This window comes from Eubalaena glacialis, chromosome 19, assembly GCF_028564815.1.
Source record: "Eubalaena glacialis isolate mEubGla1 chromosome 19, mEubGla1.1.hap2.+ XY, whole genome shotgun sequence".
In the NCBI taxonomy this organism is placed as follows: Eukaryota; Metazoa; Chordata; class Mammalia; order Artiodactyla; family Balaenidae; genus Eubalaena; species Eubalaena glacialis.
In genome coordinates, this window is record NC_083734.1 from 1,536,772 (window position 1) to 1,556,467 (window position 19,696).

At 52.6% G+C, this 19,696-nt stretch overlaps 1 protein-coding gene across 3 annotated transcripts in view; it reads left to right on the forward strand.

Annotated features, from left to right (window-relative positions):
* Nucleotides 1–19,696, forward strand: part of MPRIP (myosin phosphatase Rho interacting protein) — a 128,376-nt gene that overhangs the window by 26,747 nt on the left and 81,933 nt on the right. For all 3 annotated transcript variants that reach the window (XM_061176573.1, XM_061176572.1, XM_061176570.1), the window contains exons 2-3: nucleotides 6,597–6,674; nucleotides 8,565–8,630. In XM_061176573.1, the coding sequence (XP_061032556.1) occupies nucleotides 6,597–6,674; nucleotides 8,565–8,630 (144 nt within the window). The remainder of the gene's footprint in view (nucleotides 1–6,596; nucleotides 6,675–8,564; nucleotides 8,631–19,696) is intronic.

The window sequence follows — 19,696 nt, forward strand, 5'->3', positions numbered from 1 at the left end:
CTAGAAAACTCAAGGAAAGCCTGGTTACAGGTAGTTTTGCTTACTGTGTTTCCTGCTTCCTTTATGATGATCCAGGTTTCCTTCTTTTATCATTTCCTTTCTGTTTAAAGAACGTCCTGTAACCATTTTGTAAGTGTAGGTCTGCTAACTATTTCTCTTAGTTTTCCTTCATCTGAGAATGTCTTGATTTCCCTTTTGTTCCTGAAAAGATATTTTTATTGGTTACAGGATTCTGGGTTGACAGTTGTTTTCTTTTAGCACCTGGAAAGTATTGTGCTACTTCCCTCTGGCCTTCATGGTTTAGTCCAGATCATTATATTTGGTTTCTCCTATCCAAAACCTGTTGTTTTTCTCTGGCTACTTTCAAGATTTTTTCTTGGGTTTTAGTTTTCAGAAATTTAATTTTAATGTGTCTTGGTGTGGATTTTTTTGGATTTACCCTTTGGAGTTCACTCAGCTTCTTGAATTTATAGGTTACCATTCTTGCCAAGTTTGGAAAGTTTTCAGTATTCTCTCTCTGAGTGTATTTCTACCCTACCCTTCTCTCCTTCCAGACTCTGATGACACAAATGTTAGATTTTTTGTTATAGTCCCACAGGTCCCTGAGACTCTGTTCTTCTCTTATTTATTTTTTTCAGTCTGTTTTCTCTCTGTTATTTGATTGGGTAATTTCTGTGCTTTTGTCTTCCAGCTCACTGATTCATTCCATGGTTCCCGTCATTCTGCTGTTGAGCCCATCCATTGAACTTTTAATTTCAGTTATTGTATTTTTCAGTTTCAGAATTTCCATCTGGCTCTTATAGCTTCTGTTTCTTTGCTCAGGCTATCTGTGTTTTTTGTTTATTCCAAGCATGTTCATAATTTCTTGTTGAACCATTTAGCATGGCTGTTTTAAATCTTCATCAGATAATTGTGACATGCCTGTCACCTCGGTGTTGGCATCTGTCTTCGTTCATTCAGTTTGCAACCTTCCTGGTTCTTGGTATCGTGGTGATTTTTCAATTGAAACCTGGACATTTTTGTGTCACATTAGGTGACTCTGGGTTGTGTTTGACCCTTCCTTCTCTTTCGGTCGGCTTTTTCTAACACTGCTGCAGCAGGGGAAGCAGGGCTGCTGCCTTTTACTTTTAGGTGGAGGTAGAAGTCTGGCTCCTCACTTGGGCTCCATTGATACTTGAGGCAGGAGACCCCTTGTTACTGCTGCAGGGTGTGGAGTTCAGCTCCCCAGGTGTCCTCCTCTGACATTGCCCCAGGAGGCAGAGGGAGGAGACCTGTTACTGCTGGGTGGGGCTGAAAGTCCCAGCTCCCTGCCTGACTGCCTGACACCTCCCTGGTAGGGGTGCTGGGGCGACTCTTAGCCGGCAAGGGGAAGTCTGGCTTCTGCTGGTGGGGGTGAGGGTGTGGCTGTGTCTGTTCTTTGGTGTCCGGCTGGAGTAGGACGGTTATTGTCTAAGAGTTCTCTGTTTTGCCAAGTTGTTCTTCCCCGGTTCTTCGGCCAGATAGGGCCTTTACTGGGGCTTCTGATTTTTGGTCTGCGCCCTTTGGCACTTCCAAGTTGCCCCTCCTCCAGACTCCAGTCTGGGACAGTGAGGCAAAAAGAAACCCGGGGTGCACACCTCTGTGTGGTTCCTCGGGTCCAGAGGTTCCCAACCCCTCTGCCTTCTACTCTCCACCGTTTCGAGTCTTCTTAGGTTTGTCTTATATACAGTGTCCAGGGTTTTATTTGTACTTAGTGGGAGGCATAGGGAACATTACATCTACCCCATTTTGAAGCAGAAATTTCCAGTGACCATTTTCAGAAGGGCTTTGGGCTGAGGAGAATGCCCAGGCCACCAGCAGTCTCTTCCCAGAGATCAGCCGGAAGCGTAGCCTCTGGTTTATTGGGTTTGCGGGGCATGGCTGAGTTTAATCGGAAGGGAAGAGGCTCAGCGGGTGCTCTCAGGTGGTGACTTTTGCACAGGTCTGGTGCTTCTTCCCAGGTGGCCTGCCTGAAACAGAACTCAGTCTCATCTTTTGGGTCCTCAGTGTTGACAAGAGTTACCTGCTTCTCCTTTCCCTGCCGCCCCCTTAAAGTAAAACCCCAGCTACCCAGCCAGAAAACAGCAGCAGAACTACATAGCATTAAGAGTTTCTAGAGCCCACTTCCTGTGCCAGCCGCCTTTGGGGTTGCCACAGTTCGTACGTCAGGTTATTGGGGGGCTCCCAGGAAGAGGGTGCCATCGGGCCTGTCGGAGGCCCCGCCCCGCCCCAGAAAAGATGAGGCAAGAGAGGGAGGAATGCTGCCCTACAAAACCTCTGTCTGCTTGTGAGCCTCTCCCATGGGGACAGAGGCTGTGGTGGGTGTTTCTGGACTCACTGGCATGGCTGGGTCTGCTGTTGCCATTTCTAGACACTCTGAGAAACAGTGGGAGCAGCAGCACCTCTGGGGCGCCCTTCCACGCCTGTGGGGTTGCCTGGGAGAGCGGGGTGTCCTGGTGTGCGGCTCTCCAGGCCTGTGGGCGGGGTTCCAGGCGCTGATGAGTTGAAGAAGGGCGGCAGCCGAGCCGCTCTGCACTGGTGGACGGGCTCCTGCCTCTGTCTTCACTTTAGCTGTGCCCGTGCCAGCGAGTCCTCTCCGCCCCAGGCCGCCCTCCTTCTCACAGGTTGTTTGTTCCCTGTTTGCTTGCTTGGATGGCGGTGCAGGGTGGCAGGTACCTTCCTGTCCCCTGACGACCCTAGCGTTGCGCACTGGACATCTGGAGGTTCTCGTTGTCACCCAGCTGTGGACGCCAAGTCTGCCCTGTTAGCCCTTTGCCCCACTCCCGGCCCCAGCAGACCTGAGCTGCTGCCTTGTGCTTCCCTCTGGACGCTGTCTAGCTTGTTCTAGCTCGCTTCCCACAAACCAGGGGACCACCTCATTGCCCTTGGAAACTTTTGTCCCTGTCTCTTTGACTGAAGTTTCCCCAATCTGGCTGGGCGGGGGGGCGCAGAGCACAGAGTCACTTGAAAACTTACATAGTGAATCCCTGCCCCCCCCCAACCCTCCCCCTCCCACCCCCTTCCCTAGACTTGGCTTTCTTAGCTTAGACTTGACTTTTCTTGGCTTTGGGAGAAGGACTCATTAGTTTACATTTCCTGTGGTCTGTGAACCCATGAAGGTAGGAGCAGTTTCTTATTTATCTCTGCTTCCTCACTGCCTTACATAGGCCTTTGTAAGTGTTTTTTTTTAAACAGCTTTATTGAGATAATTCTTCACATACCATATACAATTGACCTATTTAAAGTGTACAATTTGATGGTTTTAGTATACTCCCAGAGATGTGCAACTATCATCACAATCAATTTTAGAATGCTTTCATCATCCCCAAAAGAAACCCTGTAGCTGTCACTCCCCACAATCCTTCCATCCCCTCTGCCCTGGGCAACCCCCGTCTGCGTTCTGTCACTATGGATTTGCCTTGGTAAATAAATGCTCTTGTGGAACGTTACCCACTTCCCAGGCTGCTAGAGCACTTGTTTCTTGCCCTGTGCCCTCTACTGGCCCAGCCTTCCCACCTTTTAGGACGACCTGCCCACCTGAGATGGGTCCCCTTTGGGGTGATCCGTATATGGAAGTCATGGCCAAGTGAGGTGGATGCTGGCAGGCTCCCCGAGTAGATGTTTGTTGAGTGAATAACGATGCTGATTTCGGGCCAGGTTCTGAGGGACTTGTGCCAGTCGCAGGTCTCCCACTGCCCCTTTTGAGGAAAGGACAGGTAGGTATAGCTGATAATGTGAAGTCGCCCCAAAGCCCTGCAGCCAGAAACGAGGAGGGTGATGTGCGATCAAAGCCAGACAGAAACAGAGGAGACACGGCCTTGGGGTCTAACCTCCTGATTTTACAGGTCAGGGAACTGCAGGCCCAGCGGCCATGTGGGGGAGTCACCTGGCCGGGGTACACACGGGGTCGTCCCCCAGCACTGACCTCTCCGTCCTGTGTGCAGAGAGAGGCCAAGTGTGCTCGCATGCCTGGGGGATGGCTGGGTGCCGCTGGTGTTTGCTGAGAAAACAGACCTCTGTTCTCTTTGCTTCTGCTTTCCCAGGCAGCATGTCATTCCACACACCCCATGGTCCTTCTGAGCCGTGTCCCTCTAACTCTCGGTCCCCTGCCAGCACCCACTCCCCGGTTGCTTTCTTTCTTTTTTTTTTTAATGTTTTTTCCTGCCTATAGACATTAGTATATCTTTTTAAAAAAACAAATTTGTTTATTTATTTATTTATTTATGGCTGTGTTGGGTCTTCATTGCTGCGCGTGGACTTTCTCTAGTCGCAGCGTGCGGGGGCTACTCTTTGCAGTGCGCAGGCTTCTCATTGCTGTGGCTTTTCTTTGTTGTGGAGCACGGGCTCTAGGCGTGTGGGCTTCAGTAGTTGTGGCATGTGGGCTCAGTAATTGTGGCGCACGGGCTTAGCTGCTCCGTGGCATGTGGGATCTTCCCGGACCAGGGCTCGAACCCGTGTCCCCTGTGCTGGCAGGCGGATTCTTAACCACTGCGCCACCAGGGAAGTCCCCCCATGTTTCATCAATGCCAGTCTCGCTTCTTTCCTTCAGCCCACTCCATACCCCTTGCCCGAAGCCCTTCTTTCTGTTCACAGGGAAAAGCCAGTGCTTCCCCTGGGGGCCTGAGGACCCTGCAGAAGCCAAGAAAAGAGTCTCACCCCCCCATGCTCTGTGACCTCTGGCAAGTGACCTTCCCTCTGTGAGTCACAGACTACACAGCTTTTCAAAATGAGGTGGTGTGACAGGGCCTCCCAATTTGGAAATGTTGAATAAAAAGCATGCTAAGAGGACCCCTAGGGCTTACCCAGAAATAGTCTGTGTGTGTAAATAGCAGGCAGAGGGTTTGGGCTTTAATTTGTGTTGCTGCCCTCCAAAGGACAGTGGACACACTGGCCTGGTTGTGCCTTTCCCAGCCCTTTCTCAGGAGCTGGGTATGGCTAAAAAAAGGGAGGTGGAGTCTGAGTGTCTGTCTTTATCTTTTAGCTCCTGTTGAACTCCTACTGCCAGTGTCTGGGGGGGCGGGGGGACGCCTTGGATATAAAAAATATAAAAATAGCCAACATTTCTTAAGTACTTTTAGGCCACACGCTGTGCTCAGGTTTTTTTTTTTTTTTTTTTTTCTCATGCAATTTTTGAGATAATTCATATACCATAAAATTCACTCTTTTAAAAAATATATTTATTTATTTCTTTACTTACTTGCTTATTTTGGCTGCTCCGGGTCTTAGTTGCAGCATGTGGACTCCTAGTTGTGGCATGCATGCGGGATCTAGTTCCCTGAATAGGAATCGAACCTGGCCCCCCTGCATTGGGAGTGCAGAGTCTTACCCACTGGACCACAAGGGAAGTCCCAAAATTCACTCGTTTAAAGCATACGATTTAGTAATTTTTAGCATACTCACAAGTTCATGCAACTGACTCCACTGTCTAATTCCAGAACATTTTCATCACCCCCAAAGAAACCCCATACCTGTTAGCAGCCACTCCCCATTTCCTGCTCCCTCCACATCCTGGCTACCACTCATCTGCTTTCTGCTTCTATGGATTTCCTTATTTTGGACCTTTCATATAACTGGAATCATGCAGTTTGTGGTCTTTTGTGCCTGTCTTCTTTCACTTAAAACATAACGTCTTTAAGTAAAAGGTTCAACAATGTTGTAGCGTGTCAGTACTTCATGCCTTTTTATTTCTGAATGACATTACATTGTTTGGATGGACCACATTTTCTTTATCCATTCATCTGCTGTGGACATCGGGGTTGTTTCTACCTTCCGGCTATTGTGTATAGTGCTGCTATGAACGGTCATGTCCAAGTTTTTACTTGAGCACCTGCTTCCAGTTTTCTTGGGGTTGTATATACCTAGGAGTGGAATTCTGGGTCATAGGGATATCTAAGTTTAACCTTTTGAGGAACTGCCAGACTCTTTTCCCCAGTGGCCGCACTGTTTTGCATTCCTGTGCTGGGCTGTGTTTTACTTGGATTGTCTCTTCAGTCCTCACATAAGATTCATGAGGTGTAGATATAATTATCATCACTCTCACCTTTCAAATGGGAAGATAGAAACTCGAAGGGTTTTCAGCCCAAGGTCATACAACCAGCGAGTTGATGATTCTTTGGCCAGTGCTAATGATGATCGCTAAAGCAGTGTCTCTGCTCCCAGGCCCTGTTCTGTACCATCAGGATGAGGGGCTTTGACTGTGCTGGTCACACGATATCCCTAGTGCCTGCACATATTGGCACTCGCATGGTTATGAAGAAAATGCCATTTTCCCCTGATCCTGGTGGCTTGATCAGAAACTTGAGGGGAGGTATCTGTTTCTTAGGAGTTCCTGTATTCTCCGGTGTTTCAGACTCCTGCTGGGTTTGCATTCTCCTCCCCACACCAGATGCTGCAGACCTGCCAGGAGGCTCTCCAACATCTCTCTTGGCAACTTGGCCTGGGGCTGGGGAATGGGATGCACGGAGTGTGTGGAGCAGAGGTGGATTCTTTTTCCAGCGAGCGCTTGTCAGCTTGTCATTAACTTGACCGTTGAAACTGTCCAAGGCCACTGATGACCTGCCCTCCTTTTTCTCCTCCAGGCAAAACCCATTTACGGTGGCTGGCTGCTCCTGGCTCCAGATGGGACTGACTTTGATAACCCAGTGCATCGATCTCGGGTAAGGACATCAGAGTGAATTCTTGGGGTGGAGAATTCACCAAGAGAGGGGCCCACCTAAGGCAGACTGACCGAGTGGAGGACGGAGGTGGGGGGTTGAATGGTGGATCCTGGGATGGCGGATCAGCAGGGAACCCCTACCTATTTGGTGAACTTGCAGGTCCCAGTAGTTATGCCTGGCCCTCCATTCAAAAGAGATGCACTCGCATGGTGCTACCTGTTTTGTGGGTCAGCTCGACTCTAGAAACAGTTAAATGGAAAAGACCGAAGGGCAGTTCAGCACACATTTGCATTACGTCTTTCAGGGCCAGGGTTCTTCCTGTAGCCCCCTCTTTCCCCTCCCTTCCTCCCCAGCTGCGAGCTCAGCAGATGAGCAGGAGTTGGTCTTAAGGGATGGGATGCTTGCGTCCCATCTCTCCTGGGCACCCAGCCCCGGGTGGGTCCTGTTGGACACAGGCTACTGCTCGGCCAGGTCTGAGCTGGAGCAGCGAGATGGTCAGACCAGCATCGTCCCGGGTCAGTGGCTTGTTCCTCTGTCAGGGAGCCCCTTTGGATTTGACTCCAATTAAAACATGCTTTCTTTTTCCACACACTTTCCTCCAGGTACTGCCGCCTGCCCCCTTCCCATCCCCTGCTCCCCCGAGGGCCTCTGCCCTGCCTCTGGGTCTCTGCTGCCCCCAGCCTGAATGTTACACTCTGGGGTGGGGCCTTGGTACCCCACAGAACTTGCTTTGTATCTGGGGTCTTTGGGCTTCCTTCCAGAATGGGTTTTAATTTTAAAAACAACAAATAGGAGCCTTGGAAATATTTCTCGGGAAGAGTCCAGGTGGCCCAGCCTCTACAGGTCCTCTTTGCAAGGCCATGTGAGTGCCCTGTTCCTGCCACCCAGGCGTGAGGACAGCCAGGGCGACTGTGTTCCAGTGGCTGCAGTAACCAGGGAGCAGCCCTCTTTCCTCTTTTGTATTTAGGTCATACAAAATTGCCATTTCCAGCTTCTGATGGGAAAATCATTATTATAAATGATATAATTCTGGCCCAAAGCAAAGAGACATGATATTTTAGTTAGTTCTTGTGGCCTTATTGCCAGTAAAAGTATGAATTTCGTTGGGCTTTTGGAAATGTTGAAAATAGGTCATGGATCTTCATGATGATTTTTGGGATTTGGGGACCAGCAGTCTCACGTTCTAGACATTTTCCCCCCCACAAAAAGGAAGGGCCTTTCTATTCCACTGTCAGTGCCATTGGACCTCCATCAGCCCCTGGTGGCCTGGCCTTTGGGTGGAGGGCAGCGAGGGGGCAGGGGCACCCTTTGCTGGTCATTCCCTCCCTGGACGTCAGAGTTGTTCCTACTGGCCTCCCTCCTCAGTTTTGATTTTTGTTACTTCTTTCCTCCTCTGTGAATACTGGCGCCCGGCTGGCTTTTTCCCTTTTTCAACCTCCCTGTGGGTCATTGGAACAACCCTTTTATACCATTTTTCCAGATTTTTTCAGAAGTGGGGAATCAGTGCTTGGCATTCTCAGGTTATCCCATATCATGTCAGGTAATTCATCAAATTAATATTGACACATTATTAGTAATAAGCTCTGTGCTGGGTACATAAAGAACACAAAAAGGTGACCCAGACATTGCCTCTGCTTCTTTTTCTGAGAAGCTTGCAGGTTGAAATAGATCAGTCATCTTTTAAAATCTCAGTGATCGGGAACACACTGGGTGGTTTGGGCCTCTCCACTGGCCCAATCCTGGCTGACGAGGCACTGTTCTTCTACCCCTGGGCCCCAGAAATGGAAGCTGTGCAGCCAGCGTGCCTCAGAGGCAGGCTTGTCAGGCGCAGGGGCTCGGCAAGTGGAGACGGGCCAGAACCCTCCCGACACCCTCTGTGTTCCGTTGCAGAAATGGCAGCGCCGGTTCTTCGTCCTCTACGAGCACGGCCTCCTGCGCTACGCCCTGGATGAGATGGTGAGTGTCCTCCTCCGCCCCGCCCCGCCCCTCTCCGGCCTCGGCCTTCGCCGGGCCCCTTCGTCACGGTGGCGGCGGCCTTGCCATGGCGGCTGTGCGCTCTTGCTTTGGCTTCTGCTCAGGAGGCTGGAGGTGTTGAAGCCCGTGTGGCAGCTGGTTGCGGCGGCCCTCACAGCCCCGACCTTTGCCTCGAGGCACCTTCCGTGGCCACGGGTGGGAGTCACGGTGAGGGAGGAAGTCACTTCTGTTCAGGGTGGTAGGAGCGCCTGGTTAGAGAGAAGCGGAGGAGGTTGCGGGCCCGCGGGAGCAGGTGCGGCCGCCCTGCGTGGGCGGGTGCCGGCTGAGCCCCGCGGATCCGTGCGTAGTGCAGGGCTCCTCTCAGGTCCGTTGCTGGAATTGGTGTCGCTCATCGTATTTGATGTTCAGAGGTCTCCTGGCCACAGGGTTAGTGTTCCGGTCACTAAGCCAGGGTGCACGGGCTCCGTCCTGCCCTGTCACCCACCTGGTTTGTTTCCTGGGCTGGATGAGTATTTACCAACCAGGTAGAATATTCTGGCTTTTCTTTTTCCACCCATTTTGTCTCCTGACTTTTTTCTAAAGGAGATCGGTCTCTTAACTAATCTAAAGTATGACTGAATTCCAAGCTTTATAAAGGATTGAAGGTGGAAGCTTTGAGTGCCTTTTCCTGTTCTATTGGAGTGTGTGTGTGCGTGCATACCTTTGTGTGGGCAGCATTGTTAAACTGGGACTGTCCAAGAACATCTGTTCACACCGTCTAAGACAGGTTGACCCCACCCCTTTCAGAGTTCATTTCCTTGCTTCAGGGGTGAGAGCAGGGTTCTGGAAGTGTGAGCAGAGCACCTTGTAGTCTGTTGGGACACTTGGATGTTCGGTGGTTATCACAGCTGATACGTGACCAGGCCATCGGTGTTTCCGTTTCCGTGTGGGGTCTTAATCTTTGTGATGTGATGGGTTTTCCATTTTGTTTGTGTGACAAGTTAATGGGTATGATATCTAGGAATGGAATTAATAGGTATGATACCTAGTTCTGTGTTGACTATTGCCTCATTGGTTCCTTCAAAAAAAGAATTTTCTTCTTTTTCATTCTTTCTGTTGAGCATATTTGTACAACACGGATGGTCCACAGAGGGTTTTTGCCATGGAAACATCTGTGGTCCAGAGTAGTTTGAGGCGACTGGGTTGGTACTACCGGTGGTGGTAGAATTGGCTAGAGGCAGGAGCAGGGGGGCGGATTCACCTGGACACTCATTTCCTTTGGTGACTCAGCACTGCCCTCTGTGTTCTCCTGACTTGGCCGTCATGCCGGCAGGCGCCCTGAGGCGGGAGCTGGGCTCCGACCCGCCTGGAGGTTTACTTTGTCCTCCCTGTGCCTGTCAGACTGCTGTTAAGTCCCGCAAAGACTAACCATGGAGAACGGGCCTTGGAGGTCACTGGATGACATCCAGGCTGGGCCGGGCCATGAACCAGCCCGAAAAACAGAATTCCCTGGACTCGGCTTGGAGACTGATTCTTCTGGTCAGGAAATCTTTCTGTAGGTCCAGCTGGGGTCCGGTATAGTCCATGGTTCTCTTCAGCTGCGCGAGCATGAGGGCGGCTGCTGGGCACCAACGCACAGCACACGCTGGTCCGAGAGCTGCTCCTGCATGGCTGGGACCGTGAGCCGTGGGCGACACGCGGCCGTGCCTTCCGGTCTCCCCACGACCTGCCCGTCCTGTGCTGCTCGGGCAGAGGTGGGACGTGCCAGCCATGGAGAAGAAGGAAGCCGGGGAAAACCGGGGCTGCGGAGAGGGTGTTCGGGGTGCCCAGAGTGGAGGGGTGGGCCCAGGTCACTCTGGCAGATCCCCGTGGGGATGAAGAGACTGACCGGTGCTGCTCTGTGGCCCGGACTGCAGTGCGGGAACACGGCCCTCCCGGGGTGAAGGGGCATCATCTCTGTGAGTGACGGGAAACAGTAGCAGTTGTGTTGAAATACCTTTAGAGCGACGTGGTTTTCCCTGTTGCGTTAGGAAGGCCCTGTGCGGGCAGCTCTGAGGAAGCCTCCAGGCCGTTTGTGCCAGGAGGCTGCTGAGGGGGCGGTCAGGTGCCGGCCGCCCGGTGGTCGGCGTTGGCGGCCGTTGCCGTGGGCGCTTGCGGGCGGGCTTCCTTCTTGTGGGGCTGGAGCGGCCTCTCCCACCCCGTGGTCTGCGTCAGGCCTTGTTCTTCGTGGCCGCTCCCCAACCCAGAGGCCAGTTTTCCTGAAGCCTAGACTCCCTCCACCTGGAGCAGAACACTGTGCGTGCAGACTTGTGTGCGAACGAAGTTCCAGCCGTGCCAGAATTTTCCTCTTTGAGTACCTAGAAGTGGAGCCGTGGTCCTCAACTGGGCACCTTGTGCCTCCCAGGGCCGCCCGGCAATGTCTGGAGTCATCTTTGAGTCTCACAGCGGCACGAGGGTGCAGAGGTGCTATTGGCACCTAGTGGGTGGAGGCCAGGGTGCTGCGAAACAGAGTGTGATGCCCAGGATGGCCCCACAGCAGAAGGTGATCCGGCCCCAAGTCCACAGTGCTGGGCTGAGAGACCCCGTGTGACCTGGTCCGTGGCTTACTTTTTTTTTTTTTTTTTTTTTTAAATTAAAATGTTCGACTTGCTATCATCCCTGTTCTTAAAAGGTTCAGAAGGCCCTACCCCTCAGATTTCCTGGGAGTGAGGGAGGTAATGGGCAGGGTTAGCCTGCTGGCTGGGACGGTGCATGCTGGGCCTGGAATAGGAATGGGCCTGTTCCTGGTGGGGAGGGGTTTCTGTGGGGTGTTCTTGCACATCAGGCGACCACAGGGCCAGCAGAACTGCTCGTGTGGCTCTCTGCCAGGGAGTGGGTAGGCACCGCTTCCTGTGGCAGCTCAGGGCAGTTCAGACCTCTGTGCCTGTACAATAGGCCCATCTCGGTGTTGGTCTCCAAGAGCAGCAGCTCTGAGCAGCCCGTAGCCACTGCTGATCGTGCCACTGCTGCCAAGCTTAGCTTTAGCTCTCCCCCTTCCCCCGCCCGCCCCATCCCTCCCCAGCGAATCTATTGCATGTAATAAATTAGCGTTTTATGGCTGGGACCTTAACACTTAGTCACAATCTGTTTCAAATTGTTATTTGGACTTTCATACAGTATTACTATTTGTTTTCATTTGCTTAAATGTTATCTTACCTACTGGATGGTACCTTTTTTCTTCAGTGCTGGGCCCCCTATAGTTTTTGGTACCTTCCTATCGTCTGACCTGGGGTTTGGATAGCACAGACCTCGTAAATATTTGTTGAGTTGAAATAATCAACTTTGTAAATGCATTGCTGCAGGATTTCTGTTTCAGCGTGGGGAGGAGGTGGGACCTGGGCGCTCCTGGGAGAGGGATTAGGTGCGTTTTGCATCCAAGCTCTTAGCGGTTCCTCAGCAGAAAGGAGAATGTGCTCCAGAGCATAGGGTGGGGACCCAGAGGGGCATGGTGGTGGCCAGGAGGCCTGGAGGAGGAGGGCTGCAGTCCCTGGGTCAGCGCCTGCCTGGAGGGCTGCTTCGAGAGGCCCTCCTGCGTGGGCTCTTCTGCTGGGTCTGGGGCCTCAGGCTAGTCTGGCTCCAGGGGTGACTGTTGCCTTTCTTTTCCAGGCGGCTCTGAGATGGGACTAACCTTCGGGAGTCACTTTTCCTTTTTTGGGAAATTTCTTTCTCAATACACCCACATACCCTGTAACTGTTGGGTGTGGAGGAGAGGCAAATTGCCCAAAAAAGGAAAAAAAAACTCCCAAACGCAAGCCGAGGTGAGGTGGGCTCAGGGCAGCCTCACAGACAAGTGGGAGCCTGAGCAGTTTGGCTGCGCCTCTGTTTCTTCAGGAGTGGACAGAGTGAAGAATCTAGAAACCCAGGCTGCTGCCTCTCTCTCTCCTCTGCTTTTGTTTTTTCCCCCTGTGCTCTGCCTGTTCGTGTACCAAATTCTGCTACTTTCCTTGAGCTTTTGGGGACTGATGTAAAGCTAAGGTGCTGGGGTCACTAGAAAGCTTTCCTGAAGAAGCTCCACATCCAGAGGGGGATCCAGGGCGCCGAGTTTCAGGTGGAGCCGCTGGGCTGTGAGGCTCTGGGGCTCGGGGGGGGACTGTGCCCGATGAGCTCTGGCAGCCTTGTCTCTTGATTTCGTCTTCTCTTCCTTTTTCCTCCTGGAAGCCAGGCAAAAACATGTTTTGTTGTTGTTGCTGTTTGCTTTTAAACTGTGGTAAAGTATGTGCAACAAAATTTACCACTTTAGCCATTTTTAAGATTATAGTTCAGTGGCATTAAGCACGTTCACGTTGCTGTGAAGCCATCACCACCATCCCTCTCTAGAGCCCCTTCCATCTTCTAGGCTGAAACTCTGTCCCCATTAAACCCTCACTCCCCACCCCTCCCCCAGCCCCCACCACACACCCTTCTGCTTCCTGCCTCTACAGGTTTGAGGACTATAGGGACCTCCTGTAAGTGGGCTCATATGGTATTTGTCCTTCTGTGTCTGGCTTATTTCACTTAGCATAATGTCCTCAAGGTTCATTCATGTCAGAGCATATGTCAGAATCTCTTTATTTTATTTAAAAAAAATTATCTATCTATTTATTTATTTATTTAATTTGGCTGTGCTGGGTCTTAGCTGCGGCATGTAGGATCTAGTTCCCTGACCAGGGATTGAACCCGGGCCCCCTGCATTGGGAGCGCGAAGTCTTAACCACTGGACCACCAGGGAAGTCCCAGAATCTCCTTATTTAAAAAACACAAAATTCTGGAAGGTCTAATGCTGTTGAACTCTTTCTGCTCTGAAACAAACTGACCCTGGGTCTCTCCTTTGTGGGAACCGTGCAGAGGTTGTACCCATGCTTCTCCGGCAGGTGTGTGGGGTGTCTTCCCCCCTCCTCTGCCCTGAGATTCCTAGAAAGTCAGGACAGACCAGAGCTTTGCGCCTTCACAGGGGCCATGCTGCAAGGGCTTCAGTGTGCTTCACATCCCTACACATAGTAGGGAGAACACTTTTAGCCCTTGGGTAGTGCCTTGTTCGAGGGCAGCTGTGGGTTTGTCAGCCCCCTAGGAGGAGACGCTCCAGCCTGAGAAGTCGCTCTTGGGGTCTGTGCTTTCATGTGAAGTGGTGGGCTTGGTCTGAACGCTCTTCAGAGGACGCTGAGTGCTAACAGGTTAGGGTTCTGGCTCCTTTACATTTTTCTTCCTGTAGGACCAAGTCCTGGAGGTTGCTTTGATCCCAGGACCTTTGCCCACTTCATTCTCGATGAATTTGGGCCCCAGGGGAGCATGGGGAAGGACTCACCTTGGCCCTGCTGCCAGTGGGGACTGTCTTTGAGGTTCTCTCGCTCCTCTGCAGCTGAGTCCCCATCGCATCTCCTGCTCAGAACCTCCTGAGGGCAAGGCCCAGGTAGCCACAGTTTAAATAACCACTCCCTGCGATTTTAAGAAGCACAGACATTGGAGAACCCCTGCTTTAAGCGCTGGCTCTCCTCCCCCTTGCTTGGAGCTTTCCTAGGCAGGCCGACGCGTCTGAGTCATTGGTAACCACGGTGACTGTTGTGTCCGTAGCAAAGGGCCGTGGGGGAGGACACACGGCCAAAAGAAGGTTCCTCTCACGGTGACGCTCACAGCCTGTTGGGACCCACGTGGACACGTGAGGGTTAAATACCAAGCGGACCGCAGTGCGCACGCTCTTCAGGGCAGTGGACGGACTGGGAAGTCAGAGGAGTCTTCTGGGAGGAGAGAGGGGGCCTTGGCCACCATCCTGCTGGTCACAGGGTTGGGGAGGGGCTGCATGCTCAGCCCGGTGCTCTGTGTTTGCTCTTCAGGCACGACCTCTAACGTGATGGTCACAGCAGTATTGCTTGACAGATACTGTTACTCCGTTTCACGGAAGAAACTGAGGCCCCGAGAGATGGTGGCATCACTCAACTTATGAGTGACAGAACTGGGATTTGTGAACTGGTGAGACGCCTCCTGGGAGAATGACGGGGTCCTTCCCCCGCTGTGTCTAGTGATGGGCGGCTCTGCATGCGGTGTGGGAGGTGGCGCTGGCCGAGGGCCAGGCTGGCTCTTGGCCTCCTGCCCACCCCTCGGGTCTGTCTGTAGCCACAGACTGGCAGCTCTAGGAGGTTCCCATGTGCCTTCCAGCTCGCTGAACTAAACTAACTTCAGGCCTGCAGTCCGGGTGTGTGGACGGACATTCAGAGATGCGTAGAAATCAGAACAGTACTCAGCCCCGTGTCTGTCCGAGCTGCGGAGAAGCTTCCCCACGTCTGATGTTTTACGGATTAGTCTCATGTCTTTAGATTTATTTTTAAACCCGTCACGTGTTTGGCCTGGCTTCGGCCTTCGTACTTTTCCACGCAGTTTCAGCCTCCAGGGCACAGAGGCAGGCCTGCTGTGTCAGGGTGCCGGGAACCTGAAGGGTGTAGGGAGAGAGCGTTGGTCTGGGGTCCAGTAACTAAGGGTTTTACTCTGGTTCCGCTCTTTCTGACTGAGCGTCCTTGAGCGGGGCCTCCTGCCTGCCTGATTTCCCTCCACAGAAGCCTCGTGGTGGTGTTGGGCCCACCGTGAGCCTGGGCTTCCGTCCCCTCCTCTGCTCAGCTGCTCCTCTGCAGTCCTGTGCTTGCCGTGGTAAAACTGGTAGTTTTGAAAAATAGCTTTGAACTGGGAAGTGTTCTCATCCTTACGCTAGCCTGTGAGCAAGGTGCGGGCTGTTACAGAGCAGAAGCCATTCCCGGGCCCTGCAGATGCACCACGTTCCACTGGGCCCTCCCGGTGCTGTCACAGACAGGTTGGGAGACCTCTGTCTTTCAGTGGAATTCTGCACAGAAACTTAATACAAGTTTTAAAACTGATACAGTCTGGCGCTACTTTAGTTGAAATTGTGGGATAATCCCACCCCTCCTTCACCCCCGCCCCCACCCCACCTCACAGCTGCAGAGAAGAATATGCCCTGACTGGACAGACCTGCTTCTGAGGTAGAATCATCTGGGAGTCTGAAGGCCCAGTCCACTAGCCTGCATGAGCAAGGCACCTCTTCTGTGTCGACCATTTCATTAACTTAGTTTTCCAAAATAATGAACTTTAAAAAACACATGTGCAGAAGTGGTAAGTGCTTTGCCAGTGTTGCCTGATGTGTGAACAACACCCATCTTTCAAGGTAAACTCTGAGGCCTCTGCAGGGGCTATTGTTCATGAGGAGAAGTGGAGGGTGGCTCTCCACTCTCAGTGGCTCAACCTGGGAGAGCTCAGGAGTCATGCACCCACCGGGCTGTCTAGAAGGTGATTCCAGGGTGTTGAGGTGTTTTACCCCTGCCTGCTTTAATTTTCTAGACTTGGGGCCTGTGGATTAATTCCTTACCCTATCTTTACTTAATCATGACAAACTACACATCATTTTCATCTCTTTGGGAGGGATGTTGTAGCATTTAATTCCTTAATGACTCTTATGTATGTTGCGGATAAAATAGAGTCTGTAAATGTGTATTATGTATGCAAGGGCTTCCTTGGCTGGAGGTGTATGTAGTCTCTTGGGGCGGATGTGGATGACAGCATGAGGGGTGGGTGCAGAGAGGACCCTGAGCTCTGCCTCTGGGCTTCCTGCAGGCCGCTTTGCCCTAGAGCATCTTTGGGTCAACTTGAAGTTACTTGGAAATGTTACAGTGAGTGAGCAAGGAAGGGCAAGATGAACCCAGTTGGGACTGGGAACTCCTCCCAGCTGACAGCAGAGCCTTGTTGTCAAAAGGTCAGGGGTCAGCGGTGAAACTCACAAGTGTCACATGCCTTCTTTCCCCAAGTTTGACTCACTGGGACGCAGGAGACTTCACCCGTTAGAATGAAGCATCCCTGTGTACAGATGTTGTTCCCTGGAAACTGGTGGCTGAACTTTAAGTCCTTCCCTGCGCTCCCCTCCTTTTAACTGAGTTGAGGAGGAGCTTGGAGACATAGGCTTGTTAAGATGTCTGAGCCTGGTGTCTATTGGAAGGTGCAGCATTTTGCCTCTGGTAGCTTTTTGTTGTCATTTACCACTCTGCATGCTGGCTTGGGTGACATTTCTCGGTATGGAACAGCTGGGGGATGGAGGCCACCAGCAGTTAATGATGAGGCTGTTTGGGATGAAGAACAGAGGTTTCTAGAGATGACCTGGTCCAGATGTCCATTTGTGGCTGGGGAAACCCAGTGCAGGAGGGGCTCAATCAGTAGGTGTGGGGCAAGCAGTCAGGTTCCTGGTTGCCTAGTCCCAAAGGGAAGGGCTAACTGTTAACATGGGGGGCCTGAGTCTGGGGCAGGGCAGATGTTCTGTGCTTTCAGTGTTAGGATCTGTCACCTGGTGGCCTGAGCCTTGTAGAGGAAAGAAGTTAGAGAAGAACACATGGGAATGAGTGGCTACAGAGGGTCAGGTAGAAGGGAGCAAATACATACCTGCCAGGTGGGCTAGGAAGGCTCTACAGGTAACCTGAATCATTCACAAGAAGCAAGAGAAGACACAGGCACCACTCCCAGGTGGGTCCAGGTCAGACCGATCTCCTTCCTCTGTCCCTTGTCCCCAGGACGCATATTTCCATGTGGGTCTCCCTGTACAGGGCAGTGAGCACCTCGAGGCAGAGCCTGCTATTTGCCTGCATAGATGGGACCTTAAATAATACACGCGGGTGTGGGAGAAGCTTGGCACCTGTTGGCTGACCAAGTGGGGAATCGGTCTGCTGTCCTCCTTGACTCTGGTGCTTGAGTCTCTGTCATAAACGTTTAAGAAGGCCGCCCCCCGGGAATCCTCCTTCTTTGACTTTCAGACCAGAGTGAGAGGACTTGGTGACCGGGTTGCCCCATGAGTGCCTTTCTGTGTTACTGGGACCGTCCCGTGTACTTTCCTTCCTTCCCAGTTACCTGAGTGCTGAGTCAAGGACAGCAGAATAGGGATCAGCTACCTGCCTGTGTCTGGTGCCCGTGAGCCTAGTGAGAACCCACGGTCTTCCCTCTGCTTCTCCCAGGGTGCCCGCAGCTGCTGAGGGGACACACACGACTCGTGCACAGAGGAGGCTGCAGGAGGTTCTCCGTCCTCTCGTCCACTTGTTCCCCTGTCCAGCCCGCTGCACGCACACAGCTCCTTCAGTGATGGGAGGAGGTGATGGGGGTGGTCGGAGCAGCAGTTCTCTTGAGCTGGGGGAGGGAGTTCTGTGGCCCTCACTCTGCGCTGGCATAGCAGCTGAGGCCGGGCAGTGGTGGGTGTCCTTGTTGGAGGTCTTCAGAGCTGTGGGGGGACTTCTGTGGCAGCTGCGACTGTGGCCTGGAGGGTGAGCGTCTGTGGTAATGGGCTGGGCAGCTCTGGCTCTCATGCAGAGACGGGAGTGACTTTGGGTTTTAGGAAAGTGAGCAGCTGGGAATAATTGGTTAGGAAGCTAATTAAGTGGCAGCAGGGAGAGAACTGTCAAAAAATGGGTCATTTTATGCGAGTCAGCAACAGAAAACATTTGGGGTCCAAGAAACAAAGCCAAGTGACTGGTACCGGTGTGTCCACGTGTGTGCCCACAGTGCCCACACGCGCCTCTGCAGGGCTGGACGGCATGAAGCCAGGCTGCAGAGGCCTCCAGGGCATAGCCCCTGCACCCCGACTTCGCGGGCTCCTCACTCTGCCCCCACTCAGGACCCTGTCATGCACCCAGCCCTCCCCACATGACCATCTCCTTCCTTTGGACTTTCCTGGGAAATGGGCAACACAAACAGTCTGATAAACCAGTCCACTTAAGGCATTAGTTGTGGGTAGGCAGCTTAATATGTTAGTGTCTTAATCTCTCCTGCCCTCCTTCCCTCCACGACACTTTTTCGGAAGACTCTTTTCTTGGACAGGGAAGGGAAGGGGATGTTCTTTTTGGCGGAAAAGCCCTCTGAACCCAGGGCATGATTCCACTGGTAGAATCTCACAGAGGGCAGGCGGGGTTTCTTAAGGAAGGTACCTCCCTTGGTACCATGTGATGACTTATTCTGAAGGGCTGATCCAGCCCATGTGCACGTGCACGTTGATGAACTGATCATTCACGGATGTCTCTCGAGTGTCAGAAGTGAGCTCAAGGTGGCTTCATTCTGGGCAGAGAATTCTGATGATGATACACAATGTGTAAGTGTATTAGTCTCCCGTGGCTGCCATGCCCACTGCCACTGACCTACTGTCTTAAGACAACACTGACTTGCTCCCACAGTCCTGGAGGTCAGGAGTCCAACTCAGCATCCCTGCGGCTCCAGGCGACAGTGGTGTCTCGCCCTTTTCAGATTCCAGGGACCGCCTGCGCCCCTCGGCTCGTGGCCCCTTCCTTGCCTCTCTGCTTGCATCGTCACCTCTCCTCGCCTGTGTCGGTTCTCCCCTGCTTCTTTCCTGAAAGGACACTTGTGATGACATGTAAAGCCCACCCGCATAAGGCGGGATCGTCCCTGCATCTCAGGATCTTTAATCACACCTGCAGAGTCCCTTCTGACATCTGAGGTCACACTCACAGGTTCTGGGGATTGGGGTGTGGATATCTCTGGGGCCATTATTCAGCGGCCACAAGGGGTGTGATTGGAGGGAGCTCATGCAGAGTGCTCTGGACACAGAGCAGGGCAAGCTGGCTCTGCCTGGAAGGTTTCACAGCGGAGAGGAGCTGGGCCAGGTCTTAGGGCTGGAGGGCTTTGCCTGGGATGGGGCCGGGAGACAGTGGGCATGGCTGTCTCTTCGCTTCGTCTTCCTCCCTCCTCCTGTCCTCAGCTCCAGTTCTGGGCAGGGTTAGGTGGTGCTTGTGGATGCCCCTGCCAGGCTTGAGACAGGCACCGGAGATGGGAACAGAGAAAGGCAGTACATGGAAGACGGGAAGGAGAACGATGGGCCCACCCACGGTTGTCCCCAACGGCACAGATCCGCTGTGTTTCCAGAGTGAGCCGGCCACGGGTGCAGCGTGGGGAAGGACCGGCCCTGTACCCATGAGGGGACGGAGAGGTGACGTTGCCCAGGTTATGGGGTCAGCTCCTCGACACAGCCCTCCCAGCCGAAGGTTCCGCAGACAGCACGGCTGGCATCC